Raw genomic sequence first — 16,343 nt, 5'->3', positions numbered from 1 at the left:
CTCACAATCATTATTCATTATTTCAGAATTGTACGTAACCGAATGGCAGATCAAGCAAAACTTGGTTCCCCTAGCCCGTCCAACGATGCCTCGAGTCCCCCTCTGTCACATACCTCTTCACCAAATGCAGACTCTCTCCAGAGAACTGGAACTTATTCTATAAGTGGGATACTGGGCATTCCAAATCAAAACGCTCAAAGTATGGCTGATCCTGCCAGCGTAAAGCGAAAACGTGAAGACCAACCAGGTAAGGATTCATTTTTAGTATAGTTAACATGGGATGAAATTTAAAACGTTAACTTAACATGAGAGATGTCATTTATTTGTTTTCGTTTCAAAAGGAATTACTTGTCTGTGTTTTTAATTTATTTTTGCAATCGTTTGAACAAATGAGTCAGAAAACATCAGGTAGTATTTACTGACGGATGTTTGTGACCAAACTTGACGCTTATAAAGGAACTTCGCGTGGGGCAATTAATTGGACGCTCCGGGGTGTTTTTGAAACCTGGAATACTACCAAATATATCTTCTGCTCTTACGGAGATTTAATTAATTCAAGAATGATGATTTCTTTTTAATCGTTAAGTAAGTTTTAAATACATCTTCCATTTCGCTTACGCATACTTCTTTACAATATTTTCCTCTAAAATGGAAATTTATAAAATACTTTGAATACCTTTGATTTTATCCTAGTTGTGTAATTGTAGAAACGTTGATAATTAATTTAATTTGTAGAAGTGTTAATAGTACCAGCGTTGAATAATCGTTTAAGTGTGAAGGCATCCATGGAAGCGGAACAAATCACAAAGTTAAAATATGGTGTTGATTGCACATCTAAAACAGACCATTGCCTCAATATAAGTTACTGATCCAGGACCTGCTAATGTAAAGACTTATGTGTATTTGATTAGTTTTAAGTATACAGTCTTTTAACACAAAACCAACTATTATGGCCTATAATGTGCGGAGACTATTAGGAACTATGACTAACTTTTGAGTAAATTTTACCCTCAAACTGTCGTACATTCATAGTAGAACTGCATATAATTACTAATTAGCAATGACCCAAGTAGAAAACGTTTATACGTTAACTACCAAACACTTGGGAAACTCCATTACGGAACGGTGCGTTGCTTTATAAGTTTAAACCAACTTCAGAATGGGTGGAGATGTTATCATTGCGTGGACTGACACAAAACGGATAGATAGAACAGATAAGTTTTTGTATATCTCGAAACACCACCTTGGAGATAGCTGGCTTTATCTGGGACCTAAATGTTGAAAGAATGTCGCACAAAAACAGACTTTGTCCATCACGCTATTCGGTTACCTATTATCTCATATCTGGACTGGGAATGAAAAATAACATAAAGGCGTGCCAAAACAATACAATGCTCATTTGTATAGAGATCAGCTGGCTTCGTGTCCGCATTTTGCGCCGTAGACCCATTGTTATAGTCGCAGAACTTATAAAATTAATCATCAAAAGCTCGTCGACAATGGCAGCTTGTAAATGTTATCTTTGGAAGAAAAATATGTCTTGGCTTAGCCCTTCCGGTGTGGTTGGTTTATTCAATTCCCTAAAATCCATACAAGATGACATTTACAATGATACAATTCATTAGCAATATCTACCATACGACTATTCCTTAGTATGGTCGGATTTCTAGACTATTTTTTCATACACACGTGGATTACAGATGACTATCAGGTTATTCAAAACTAGGTAGATTCTGACAAGTCATAACTCACATTGCTCGCTACAAATTGATATTCATGTTTAAAAAATTGCCTGTAATATCTATTAGCAGAATAAGCTTTTTATGTGTAAATTTCACGAAAAAAACCGACGTGTATATTTGATATTTAATATGTAGCTGACTTGACAAACCTTGGAAGACTATCCGATATGCCTGTCTGGCTAAATGCAATAAAGTTTGATAGGACGCTTTAGTCGACACAAACATCCACTAATCAATACTTCGTCAATAACGAAAAGGTGCAAGTGGTGTTCCTGGCCAATTCAGATTTATAAACTGGTCTCAACGTTTAAAAATCAATATGCTATTTTACAAACCTTGTGCTTTTCCATTTCCTTATTGAGTCCAATTTCGAAATCTTTCAGATTAGTTTCAATTGAAATAGGAAGTATTTCTGCATTATTATTCGGAATATATTATTTTCGGATCCAGAATTTAACATTGTTGATATAGATATTATGATAAGGAGAGTATAGTGTGTCATAAATTCCTCATGTGGTTCATTGTTCTTCTATCTGTATAGATACTTAATCGAAATTCGTTTCACTGATATTGACTGCTCACCTTTACGGCCATTATAACCACAATGACACTATCAATAATTAATTGATATCTTTGTTGACCACATCGTTTATGTATGATGAAACAAAGAAAATGTTTGATAATTTTGTTATTCGTATAGTTAGTATTCGCACATTTGCCTAATGCATTTTGGTATATGTTTATGATAATTAGTGAAAATCTATCGGGTACATTCACGCTGCCCCAGTGGGTCCGAATGTGTATCATATAGTATCCCCAGAGTACCTGTTAACGGCGATGTGGCTGTGTTTGCGGGTATAAGTAAACGCTGAGCGTGTGGCAGTCCTATCAGTACCATGAATGTGGCCAATATGATGAGTCTATTTACCGTTAAGGACACCTTGGCTGATAATAATTAGCAGGCTGAATAAATCGATGAGATAAGTAGGATGGTACGGGATACCTGTCGCACGTGCAGCCTCGGGCCGGCTTGTAACAGCCAATCGATTGATTAAATGATCATAGTGCCCGAGTAAGGCAACAACAATTAAAGTACCTGCTAACTGCAGCAGCGTCAGAATGCTCGGAATCAAACCGACCTTATCTTCCAGTAGTCAAACACAAATTGCAGTGTGAATCGTTTGTCCATCATCACATTCATTTCACCTGATACACATCCAAGGGAGAAATTGTCTGACTACAGTAAGGCCGTTCGGGACTGTTAATGTACAAGACTACAATTGACTTCTGGGAGAGTAATTTATATACGTTTACCCATGTCTACCATTAAAGTACCGTTCTCAATTAATTGCTGTAGTCATTGATTTTACTTGACGCAATGTATCTTCCAGCTAAAAACCATTTTACTAATTTGAACATTTCATCACGTTGAAACATTTTATTTTCTTCACAGACTCTACTTTACCATATGTTTTGTTCGTGTATTGGAAGCGCGTTTATGATACAGCCTCTTGTGTTCAAGATTTGTATCGTACTCAGCCCCTTGTGTGCGTGCAAGTGTGGGCAGCTCCTTTACACACTATCTGGCATGTAAATGTGGCCATGAATTGGTCCACGTCCGATATCGTGTAATTCAATCAAAGATAACTCTGTTATTATCAATAGGGATTACAAAGAGCCGGTGTGTAGATGCTACTTATTTGGGAGAATCACATTGGTAGAATAAGCCAATGCCATCAGACTAAGTTCATTACGACTTTATTGGAAGGTCTTTTTGTACACTAAATCAGATTTCTGACTCGTTGTCTTCTCGTTAAAAAGAGACACCTCTTGAATGTGTCACTAACTTAATGCTACTTGCATTGAATTGGCATCCGGCAAACTAGCGTGTATTACCAGCCCCACAGAATTCAGGATGTTTCGGCCGATTTTCTATTATAATGCGCCGATGCTTTAGAAGTTAAGTAGTACGGAACACGATCAGAGAAGGAAATTAATAGTAATTGAGGAATGGTTCAACGGAATCTTTAGGCATTCGATTGGGCTATGTCCAAAGAGCCCACGACATTCAAAATAAATTGACCAAACTGCCATTTTCAACGGTAAAGGCCTTGTGTTTCAAAAGTGTCACGAGTGACTCAATTCTTGATGATCATCGTTATGACAAATACAAGCTATTTAACACATGCTTCCTGCTTAATACCCAACATTTGGTAAGATTACATCTTATAAATAAATCAAATGAAATTATTGTTGTTTACCGCAATTAATAAATCCAGACAACAATTAATTTCATGTATTTGTTATTTCAGTTACAAATGGACATGAACCGGAAGTAAAGACCGAGCCATTAGGCAATAATAACAATGTTACTAATGTAGATGTAAGTATATTTTGTTTATGTTAACATTGGTTTAATGTTAATAGTAACAATAGTACTCATTGATAAAATAGGAGGACAAAAAAAGTCGCAACATTATTTTAAGTTTTAACTCTATGTATAGAAATTATTAAATTATTATTTGAACCCGTTGCAGTATGATAGGTTGTATTCTATTGTTCTTTGGTCTGTCCTGTGCATTTAAGAAAATTTTGTGAAAATTCTTAAATATTTTTAAAAATCTTTTTTAAGATGTGGTATGCCGCCCGTCCACCAAAGTTATCCCGCACTGAAAACGGAGCTCCACAAGAACATCAAACAGTGATTTTACCAAATGGGGCACAAATCTACACCCCAGGGGGCCATCCCCCAACTTATAATGCTCAGTTTATTACCGCTTCTACGTCAACAAATGAAATTAAAACTGTGGAATATACTATGCCGACCACTGCCATGGCAGGCACAGTGACAAACTCAGAATCTCAAAACCCCACAGCTAATTACACTCCATCTATAGGTAAGTGTTTTAGAAGTAACTAGTTTGCATTTGTGTTTATTATATCTGTGTGTGAATATATATACACGTGAGTGTGTGCTACACCAACTAACTGATCTGCATGTATTTGTTGATTATATATATTATTATTTCTTGCACCTTTTCGTTTGTGTGGTGTACTTATCAATGTTTCTAGTTTTAGTAAATGCTATTATTTTCATAAGAAGTTGCGATTTATTTTAGCTAATTTGTGTAACCCTTGTAATATATGTATGCATATGATTAATGATTTTATTTACCAATTATTTTTTCTTCGTTCCGTTTGTTTTGTAAAGTTTAGTTTACGAGTTTTATTTTGATTTTGAGGTCAACCCATAACTACACCTATAACAGTGAATGCCCAGTCTGTGAGGCCCGTCATTGTGACGGTGACAGCTGATGGTCGAATCACGGGCGAACACATTCCTGCAGGGGATTTTGCCGAAGGTATGCAGAGTCATTCCCTCATCAGAACCATCTTCTTTGACTGTCTTAAATATATTTTATTTTGGATACTTTTTAAAAAGACCAAACAGTAGGCTTAAGGTTGTCGACAAAGTGTATAAAATGGGGGTAGATTTATATTCCTGCATGCAGGTTCATATGGTATGGCAACAGTATGGTGTTCTTGTTGCTGTAGTCATTGTTTCATAAATCATGTTTAATCACTATTGGGACGTTTTAACGATGGGAAGATAACTTGTTTTTCTTCTCTGATATTTTTTGACTGGTGTTGGGTAATTTTTCACAGATAGGACTGACACGACTTGAAAAGCTAATGATAAAAATAGTGATGTGCTACTTTAGAGAAGGTAATAGGTTTTCCAGAAGTTCTTTGATTTCGATATCAGATTTGACATAAGTCGTTGCGTTGCAAAATGCAATCACGATAGTTTCACCATCCGCGGTAGTTTAGGAGAAGAGTAGTCGTACAAGGAATTTTGTAATAAATAATCTAAACGCAGAATGCTGAACTATATATCGATGCCTAGCATTTACTTTTGATATTCTAAGTCGGGTTAAAGGTGCTTAAATATTTTGTTAAATGCTTGAAGAAATGAAAAACTTTGATATATTGATATGTGATTGCTTATTCTATATATTTGATCAAAAATTGTCAAATCGTTGCAATAATTTTCGGGTATTAAATAAAGCCTTAAGATGATAAGAAATATTTGAATTCTTTTTGGATTGAAATAGTGCTCTTTTCAGGGATATAGTATCACTTTTTCGTTTGTCACGCATTGCAATTTTAATCATGTGTTGCTTTTGTATCAGTCATGTGAACCATATACATATTTACCTAATTATTTGTATTCCTTGGAATGTGTTATGTAATTGTTGTGCATTGTGCAATACCTAGCATGAATTTTGTTTCCCCTTTTTCAGCAAGCAACAGAAACAATACAACTCCCTCGAATAATAACACTACTACTACAAACAACAATATAACTACAAATATCACGGCTACAAACAACAATAATAACAACACAAAATCACCCTCCCCTAAGCCTGGAACCCCCTCCCAAGCAGGTGGAAGCAACCTGACAGAGCTTAAACCCGTTCAGCCCACCCTCACCCAGCCTTATGCGCTACCGTCGTTCACGGGGCAGTTTACAAGTAAGCATACCTTCAATTTTTGCCTAGAACCAAGTATAGCTGAGTTGCTTATCCCTCGGTCATCCCAGTATTAATAACTGCACAACTAGCACCATCTTCCTGTGTTGATATTTCACTGAACTCCGGCTGCGAAGAAAAAACGCACACACAACCTGTAATTAACGTGTAATTCACATGCATTGTGTCAATTTCCATCAATTATTTATAATTGAACTTTATTTTCCGATAAATTACAGTTGTATCGAAAACATATTGTCTATCTATAATGATTTACTATCTACCAATAATTGCCAACGGACCCGAAAAAATAGAGGAAGAAACTAACTACTGATTCTACTTATAAGGGTATTGGCCGAGGGGTCAGCAGCTTTTTATCACGCTTGGCTTTTCATACATCATTTCATCCTAAAATATCCTCATCAACAGTCTCAGCTATTCTCAAGTAGTGACGACAGTTTCAAAGTTTTGTGTTATAGTTTCTGAATTCCGTAGAAATAAGAGAAGTCTTTTATAGAAATATAATATTTCATAGTGTGCTTTAGTATTTTAGTTGTAATAACTCTTCTTGCTTTTGACGTCGTGGATATAGCATATAATTTTATAATCTAAAACTAATATTTTTTCTTATATTCTAATTAAGAATTATTTTGATGATACCACACTGTTTCATTACTCTTTCGGTACTGATATTTAGAAATATTTATTCAACTAAAATCCTCAGTATGTAATTATATATATCTGTTCTAATGATTACATATTTAACGAAATGTCATTTAACTTCATCTTTTATAATGCCATATTTATACATATTAGACAATAGTTATTATTATACTATTCATACTGTTATCATACTCGGCACATACACAATAGATCGCACTTGGAACAGAGCACTCACTGTGTATAACTTCCATACAGTTGACCGCAAATGAGAATCATCAAATTACTACTCAAATTACATGTCATCATTAAAGGGAATTAAACGGTTAAAAAGTGGAAAATATGTAGAAAGAAAATAAGGTTTATTGTTACATTGACTGTCCTATTAAGATCAAAACATCTTTGTCAGAGAAAAGTTGGAAACTTAATATTTTGTTTGTTATGACTCAGTCGAAACCATAGCTATTTGTGGCTGTAAATTGACTGAGCTTTTTGAAAAATTTAGATTTCAATTATATAAGTATTTTCGAAGTTTAAGGAAAGAGCTAGATATCATTGGAAAAGAAATGTTATATCCATAACTATTATATATCATGGTTTTAGTACTAGAATAAACTGTAGCACGATCTATGAAAATATTTCCTTTTTTAAATGATTAAATTTTCTATCTTTTTACTTTAGTAAATTAGACATTTTTTGTTCTGTTGAGCACTGTTTAAACCTGATCATCTGGCCCATGATTTACAAAATAGCACAACTCTGTCAGCGTCGCTCTACCTGGCGTACTACTAAGCTTATCAAACTAGAAATGTTCAAATCTAGATGCTACTTGGAGTTGTAGAATTATTCCAATTTTCCGTGATACATATCGCTCGATTTGATTCGAATCCTTATCTATATTGTGCAAAATGGTGTGAAATACTAACGACATGTTTTGATATGGAGTTAAACCGCCAAGAACATTTGATTGAAACGAAATGCTGACACACCGCTCATTTCCTCGCCGCTCTTTGATGGCTGAAGTTAGAGAGCCGCGCCAATATCCTGTCAATTTAGCAGCTTCCTTTAACCGAGATCACATCGTTATCACTGAGGCACGCTACAACTCTGTGTCTCCGCTTTCTCTATATTAACAAAATTACATTCTGCATGTCTCTCACATCTTACGCTTGCTCACATCTCGCTGGCTTATCTGCATTCTAAGGTGCTTCTACAGCCTCACCAGCTTATCTTGTGTCCTAAGGTGCGTGTAGCGATCACACGACGGCATTTATCCAGCATGGCTTCAAACAAAATTGGTTGACATGAGGTTTATTGCAAGATTCGATAAAAATAATTACGTTCGGGCGTTCAGTGTCTGAAAATTAAAAAGATAAGTATTGATATAACGTGAATTTTAATTATATGATATTTGAGAGATTATACAGAATGTTTGCTTTTTGTCTAGGTCAAGCTAACAGTTTTAATTCTACAACGCATGCAACATATCCGAATCAGCCCGTGGTAGGGACTGTTGTCCCTCCCATTGTAATATCTGGAGGCAACTACACATCCGGCACTGCGCCCAGTAAGTTATATATATTATGTAAAAGTGTTTACACTTTTTAAAGTAAAAAAGGTGGCTGGTTTTAAATTGTAAAAGAATAAAGTATACATGTTTATGAACAAAGTGTTGATTTACAGAAGTATGTCATTTCACAAACGACCTTGACAGTTGTGGAAATTTTGTTCTCTATTTCTAAGGTTACAAGTTATAATTTATAGGTTTAATGAAACACTTCACACTAAGCTAAGCCGGTAGTTATCATTAATATTCAGCGACATTGGTGCCTTAGGTTTGCCGCCATGTTGATCATATTTCTCTTATGTAACCTTTTAAGCAGACTTTTCTTTTCATTTCTGCTACATACAACATTAATAGTTTTTCATAAAAATAATGAAAACATTAAATACAAATAAAGTATCACTTCTTTTCTCCTATCTTAGAAATTATTCCTTTCTGCTGCCTATCTTTTTTATCGCTACTCAGTAGCTTATTAATTAGATTTAATACTTAGTTTGGCCTTGTTTTAAAGTTCGCCTTTTCTTTTCTTTCATTACCTTCATAGAACTCGTCCTATTCGCCTCATTGTTTGCTGGGCGGTCTATTAAATTGTTCCAACAACTGTTCTTGGTTCAATTTCCGAAGGCTAAATTGACTGTCTATGGTACCATTCCATTATATTTCGGATCATTAAGAGAGAACGATGCTTGCTATTCGAGGAAAATTTAATTTCTCTTTATGTACGCGGACAAAATTATATTTTCCAACTCAGTGGTTCTAAGACATGTTCACTGGGCCTATAATTCGGTTGCATTGTCAACTCTGTCCTTTCAAACGGAATAAGAAATTCTTTCATCAATCATACCGATGTTGTGGAACTATAAGCACGGTCTGTTCATCCCGGAACAGATTAAACAATTAAAGTCGTTGATGATGTTCTTGCTATGGAACAAATACAAGACAAAAAGGCCATCGTATTATGGCTGTCTTATTATAGCGACGCGTTTCGTTTCACTGAGCCTGTCATCAATATTTCGTAATTTTACTGAACAACTTACTATCGGAGAGAGGTCGACCTGGAGTGCGGGTCTCAATAGCCCTTTGCAATGTTTATTTGTTTCCTTGTTTGGGTATATTAGATGAAATTTATGAGTATATAATTGACATTTATCGATACATTATTGGACAATGTTTTTGCTTGAAGTAACATTCGTAGAAAATAAATTACTCTTCGAAGATATTTGTTGATGATATGCCCATCTGTTTTATTTTTCCTTCGTTTGTATATAGATTAATAAGCAGACTCTTTATCCCTTTACTCAATATAAATCAGCATTCAATACATATTTATTTATTATAACGATTGAATAAATATGTTTTATTCCAATTATTCTAAATTAAATTTCAGTCATATATTTGTTTATTTGTTACAAATTTGTTTATGTGAATTCTCACAAAAAATAAGGGAAAAGATTTCGTATTTTGATGCAAATTTTATGACAAATGCATCATTAATGAATTAATTGGTTAATACCCAGTAAGATTTGCGGTATTAAATGAATACATTTTGTGTATGAGTAGACCATGTGTAGTGTCATATGAAGTAATTTGTAGTCGCCAGAATCGGTCTTCTTGACACGCAAGCTTGTTAACATTTCGCTTGTTTTTACTACATTTCATCAGCTAAATTACCCGGGTATTAATATTGGGAGTAAAACGACAACTGTGATTGGAACATGAAAGTGATGTTCACAGTCGATTTTCCATAACAATACACTTAATAGAAGTAAGACTCCCATATTCCGCTAATGGCCCCGAGAGTGCATTTGTCACTGGTATTGTAATGATTGAGAAGGGTTAATAGCATTACTAAACAATAGCGGTGCAAGTAACAACCGATCAACTTAAAACATCCCTCGCCTGCCTCCCAGGACAAGCGATGTGCACAACTGATACAGATTCCAGTTTGCATGGAACAGTTTCAAAGCAATGTTTTTGCGTGTGCATTTGACATAAGAGATTTTAAAATGAATCAATTGAATACGAAATCATTTCAGTAGATTTTTGATATTAATTTAAAGTGATGCTTTCCAATATAATTCTAAATGACATTTTCTCATGCATTAAACACCATCATGAATTATAGCGACACGTAAACCAATATTTTTTTTAATCCATGACGGTTTCAAAATAAGGCGATAATTGCGTTTTTAAACACTGCTACGTATTGCCGTCCTTAAACAGTTCATCATTGAAGACAACATTATATGTATATATCAATTAATAATGCCTAATTGTAGACCTGACACGAACAGTAATTCTATTTTAAACTCATTTTCAAAATGTTTTGTAAACGTGGGTTTCGAAGGAAATCATGCTTTCATTCCAGTCTTATCTAAAACTTCGACCTTTATTAGCAAATTATCTACTTAAATAAAATGTGTCATAATTAAATAATTAACCAGCATATTATTATGTAATTAAAATCAAATGCGAACAATTGGCGGAGCCAAAATGAATTTTTGGCAAAACAAATTATTATTTCTCTCATTAGTGTCAATGTAATCCTAAAAATATTCTCCCCTGTAACTCACATTGGCGATTTTGTTCACTGTGACGGGTTATGTAAAATAAAAATATTTCGCGTAATTAATTCATTGATCAACGTATCGATGATGCCTCTTTTGACAATGAACATCAATAATCGTATACAGCATTAATCTGTTGTCCTATTAATGGGAGATGCACTGCTGATATTACTGTTTATTTTATAAGTCGTGTATTTTATTGAGATAAGAATGGTGACACGTTCACTGTATAAAGCACAAAGATATGGTAAAATAGGGAAATAAAATGCCAGGAAGTGAATATAGGACGATAAAACAGCACAAGGATAATGAGATCGGTTAGGATCTGTAACCACAGGTAGATAAGGACCCAGCCTCGCCTGTATACGGCAGGCCAGCATTATCTTCCAACGAGTACGATCGTCGAGGTTGCGGCGCGGACGGACTGGACAAATTAACAGATTCCTAATGTTTTATTTGTCTGATAACATCATTATTCTGTGATAGAAATGACAGAAATATGAACCCGAAGATGAAACATGTCTGGTGATAATTGTGCCGAAGAAACAATCAATATTGTTCCGCAAACAAAACATTACAGTTGCAATATGTTGTCGGGCGAACAATCCCCATATATCTGTTAAAAGTCCCCCTCCCGGGAATCAGATAACCCGCCGTACAGCATCCAGCGCCGGGTCCACTGTGTTTATATCGAAATCAGATCTCTTATTCCCATATTCAATTTAATCTATCTTGTCTGAAAGGTCCCCTGAATAATTGGCCTCGGAGGACTTTTAATAGAGTAACGGCGAAGAGTATCAGTAATCTTTGATCAGTAATTGTTAGAGTTTAATTGCTTCATTTGTAAGGCAATGCAGAGATTCCACTCACTTTCACCCAACAACCACTAACAATATGTGCATTTTCTTTAATCAATCCATTATCATTATCATTCCGGATAAAGATATATGCACTCCCTTTAACAGAATTGAACAGTTCCACTTCCCCGGTATTTAAAACCAAACTCCCTTGGAACAGTTACCTAACATGAAAGAAAGCCTTCTTAACCAGTCTGATGTGTATTAACAGATTACTGAAGATCAGTGTAAAATAAAACAGTCTTAGTCATAAACGATCAGCATGCCCCAATCATATTATCAATTATAAATGGTTTTGAGTGTTTGCCTGTATTAATTTGGACTGATTAGTTTATTTGCTGTCACTATTCGAATGTAGTGTTATTTAAAGTAGATTAGTAATTATTTGGCGTGTAGAAAAAATAATTTGCAGAATTTACCTGCAGATAAGTAGTTCGGATAATTTACCTGCAGGTAGGTTGTTCGCAGAATTTACATGAAACTGGTATGAATTGACATGAAGTTTGGTAGTTTTCAGATTAACATGAAACATGCGGACATATAGTTTTAATTTATTGTAGCATTATTTCGGTATCAAAATGAACAGATTTGTAAACATGTGATAAATAAATTAATCAACTCGATTTGGCCATTGTCAATTAAAACAGATAAGTAAAATAAAAAATAACTTTTTTACGTGCTATGTTTAGACTTATAACTTATTGCAGCATTCCTTCAGTATCAAAACGAACACAAAGTAAAATGATAACAGGTCAATCAGCTATAGATTGACTATAATAAATCACGTGTAGAATAGTATATCATGAACTGTCCCTCATTAATGGGATGTGTACTTCTTAGTCCATTTGGTTCTTTATTAGGAAGGTAATATGATCATTTTCAAGCTGTTTACTTTTCTATTGGTATGTAACAACTAATTCGGCGAAGAACACATAAACACCCATTGGGGTGCTACAAGGCCTAACTATCATGTTCATCAGTCTGGCTATTTGCCATTCCCGTAAAACAAGACGGTATCAATTCTTAAGGCACCGGTAACCTGACACGGTTACAAGTTCATTTATACCCAACGTTAACATAAGAAAACAGACATTTATAGAAGTTAAAGCGAACAAACTGTTGTCCTGTGTTTCAGAATTTCAAACCGTTGCGTGTAACGTTATTTCTCTCACAAACACACATAGCATTATGGGAGTTTTTGTCACGTATCGCGATAACAACACACGAGTTTGTGCATTTAAACAGTTAGTAATCATTACAGATAATTACTTATAATTATTTCTCTATGTGTATCGGGTTTTTTGTTCGAAATGACTTACTTTTGTTTTCCCACATTTAATAACAATTATTCTTACTAATAAAGATATTGATATTTTTTACTTTGAAAAGTTTAACTTAGAAATAAGTAGTTATGGTTTATTTATAAATTTTCCACATTTAATTCTACTGAAATAACCTTTTTTGTAAGATATTGTAAATGTTACTTTTAAACAAAAATGTCGTATTATATTTTCCGAATTTATTCCCTAAACCTTATTGTAATTTTTGTAGGCGGTGATTATTATAACACAGCTGTGCCCTATACTCAATATAACGCTGTCGGCACACCCTACACAACAGATCCAGCATGGACAATGCGATACGGACCAGGGGGAATACTCAGTAAGACTTTTTAAATTCTTCTTCTCGTGTTTTAATGCCATTCCCATAACTAATTGATAGAATATTGGGCAATATGTCGTTTTTAGATGCATCTAAATGCGTGTTTGATCTGTCAAAATTATGTTAGTAAAATATGACTAAAACAAATCTATTTTGATATGTGAGTTAGTTATGACATAAATGTCAAACTGTTCAGTTACCATTGTTTTTGAATGCATATTTAACAGTCATTTATTTTCCATGATTCCATATATTAATTAAATGTATGTTTTAATTGCTTTGTCCTGAATGTTACACTTAACCCGGACCTGGTTTTCCGTACTTTTCACTGTTTGCATTTGTTTCGTTGTTTAGATACCCCTGCATATTACTACCCCTCTAGTGTAGCGGGAGGTCGAAGCGAGGCCAACAACACGACAGTAGCTCCGTCGGCGGCTGCCGCTGCGGCGGCTAGTCCCTCGAAGACGTAGGGCGTCATTGACAGAGAAATATGTTTGTTTTATTGAGATGTGATATATCCAATGACTTTCCATGTGGACGTTTCCTGGAATGGTGGTGAAAAGTTGTAGTATGTTAATTGAAAATGAAAGATAGAGTGTATCATGTGATCTCTGCTCATGTGAAGCAAACTTTATTGGATGGTTACACATGTTTTATGGACGCGTGTAAAACGCACGTGCTGTGTTGACAGACGCATGATGAACTCTTTGGAAACATGCATACCTCAGCCCCGTTTATTTTAGTTTTTATGCAAATGAAACAAGACTTTATCTCTAATGTCATGCACATATCTGTTGTGTGTGTTGATAAGACAATTCCACATTGGTTAGTACAACCATTCATCTTCTACTGTTTGCATAGTATTTACTCCGACATATGATATTTCATTTCATGTGCGAAATTGATGGTTTTAAGAGTGATACGAGAGTTTGGTTCTTATATGTGTCGTCCTGTTGTGATGAGAATATTTGCCGGATAGAATGTATTTAATTTGAAGAAATATAGTATATAATAGATATATAAATATATATATTTCTGTATGTTAGTGAGAAATTGAAGCCCACACCAATCTACACCAATAGATAATGCATTGATATGTTCAGTATAACTATAACGTTTTTGTTTTAAAAACTAGACAAAGAATTTATTATACAAGGTGCGTCTGCTTTAATTTCTTAAGATTGTTTTTTTACTTCGATTTTGAGCATTTTTTTTCTCGCGACAAAATTAGACAAATAAAGAATGAAATATCCAAATGTTAAACGATATAGTTTTTAATTAATTTGCGTTCATTAGGCGATATATTCTATTAGGTATTATGTTGTTTTTTAAATTAACATATTTTTATTGATTGTGTCATGACGGGGCGGTATCTGGACGCATACTATTAAATTTTGGCGGCATAATACTGATGGACCAGTTGAATCTATTTTGTAAATTAAACGAATTACTTAGTAACATGAGAGTAAATCATTCATACCAAACTTCATTGTGCCATATAAGTTGTTTTATCCAATTTCTATAGTCTTCTTGAAGCAATCAATTCATTTAACATAATTTCGAATCTAATATAAGACCATTTTATAATTTTCTTGTTTTCCTGAATTTATATAAAGTGGAGTTAAATGACATTCGGAGAAGTCGCCATACCAATGAGCGTCCATTAAGATAACGATTCAATACGGGTTTATGTAATTTGAATGCCTATATTTCGATTATTATAGCTTTAACTTTCTCCTTTAATGTTTCATCAAGTAAATGAATCTTTGAGAACAAAATATTGATAAAAGCAATGTGTCATAATAATTTTACATTTCATTTTTGTCAATTCTCCACCAGATTGTAGGGTATTCTTGCCAATGTTATGAGAATTTGCTCAACTATTTCATAATTTCATTTCTTCAATAAAAACCATTTTATTATCATCTGCAAAAGTAGCTTTCCCTTATTTCATAGGGTTGTTATCTTCCATTGCAATTTTCAGTACAATTGTTAATGACCATAGTGTCTGCTTGTCTACTCAATGAATTGAAAATCCATGTCACGTGATTTATGATGGTCACGTGATTGTTTTGTCTTGCCAGATGACGTCATGGCGATACATATATGCTCATTGTTGTGTTCCTCTAAGAGACGAGGTCTCCATGTTATACGTTTTTATGAAATTGTGACTAACCTAGTTTTTAGAAATCCCTAATGTAGCACTAATAGACAATATAATATATGGTTAAGTGCTAGCTTTCTATATAAATGTGTATTTTATTGTAAATATATAATTCAGGGTATATGCTTATTGCATTGTTCTGAGCGAAGCCCTCGTCGATATTTTTAATGGATGCAATATATAAAGAGGGGTGAATCTCTGAAACGTGAGTTTGCATCAGTGATGTAATCATAAGTTCATTTATCTGTCGTTCTCGCGATGCATTTTATCACAAACATAATTATATCCATTCATAGAAACACAATTTTTTGACATCCTTCAGTGTTTGCCAATAAACTTTTGTTACCTTTACTGTGGTGGCCGTGTGTGTTGTTTGTCACCCTGTATGTTTATCAACTTAAAATCATTTTTGCTGACCATCGCATCTTTTGTGATATTTTCTCGCATAAATACATTTTCGAAGCTGAAGGAGTTACTAATCACTCTTGACTGATTTTGTCTTCCTTTGAAGATTGTTCAAATTATGAAAATAATCTATCTCTAAGTTTTGTCTTATTTACATGTTTATATTTTCTGAACCAAACATTCTTCCTTC

The 16,343-nt window shown here is 34.2% G+C and overlaps 1 protein-coding gene across 8 annotated transcripts in view; it reads left to right on the top strand.

The window, feature by feature from the left end:
• LOC138323307 (paired box protein Pax-5-like) overlaps positions 1-16,099 on the top strand; it is a 69,495-nt gene extending 53,396 nt beyond the window's left edge. For 5 of the 8 annotated variants that reach the window (XM_069267822.1, XM_069267818.1, XM_069267819.1 and 2 more), the window contains 8 exons: positions 27-247; positions 4,055-4,125; positions 4,375-4,639; positions 4,985-5,104; positions 6,047-6,277; positions 8,382-8,501; positions 13,474-13,584; positions 13,939-16,099. In XM_069267822.1, coding sequence (XP_069123923.1) covers positions 27-247; positions 4,055-4,125; positions 4,375-4,639; positions 4,985-5,104; positions 6,047-6,277; positions 8,382-8,501; positions 13,474-13,584; positions 13,939-14,054 — 1,255 coding nt within the window. In that variant the 3' untranslated portion in view covers positions 14,055-16,099. The remainder of the gene's footprint in view (positions 1-26; positions 248-4,054; positions 4,126-4,374; positions 4,640-4,984; positions 5,105-6,046; positions 6,278-8,381; positions 8,502-13,473; positions 13,585-13,938) is intronic. The other 3 variants (XM_069267824.1, XM_069267823.1, XM_069267825.1) reach the window with 3 other exon arrangements.
• Positions 16,100-16,343: the final 244 nt, after the last annotated feature.

The sequence above is a fragment of the Argopecten irradians genome, chromosome 5 (assembly GCF_041381155.1).
Source record: "Argopecten irradians isolate NY chromosome 5, Ai_NY, whole genome shotgun sequence".
NCBI classification, from domain to species: domain Eukaryota; kingdom Metazoa; phylum Mollusca; class Bivalvia; order Pectinida; family Pectinidae; genus Argopecten; species Argopecten irradians.
The sequence above is the reverse complement of the archived record's forward strand: the minus strand, read 5'-3'. Positions and strand labels throughout refer to the sequence as shown.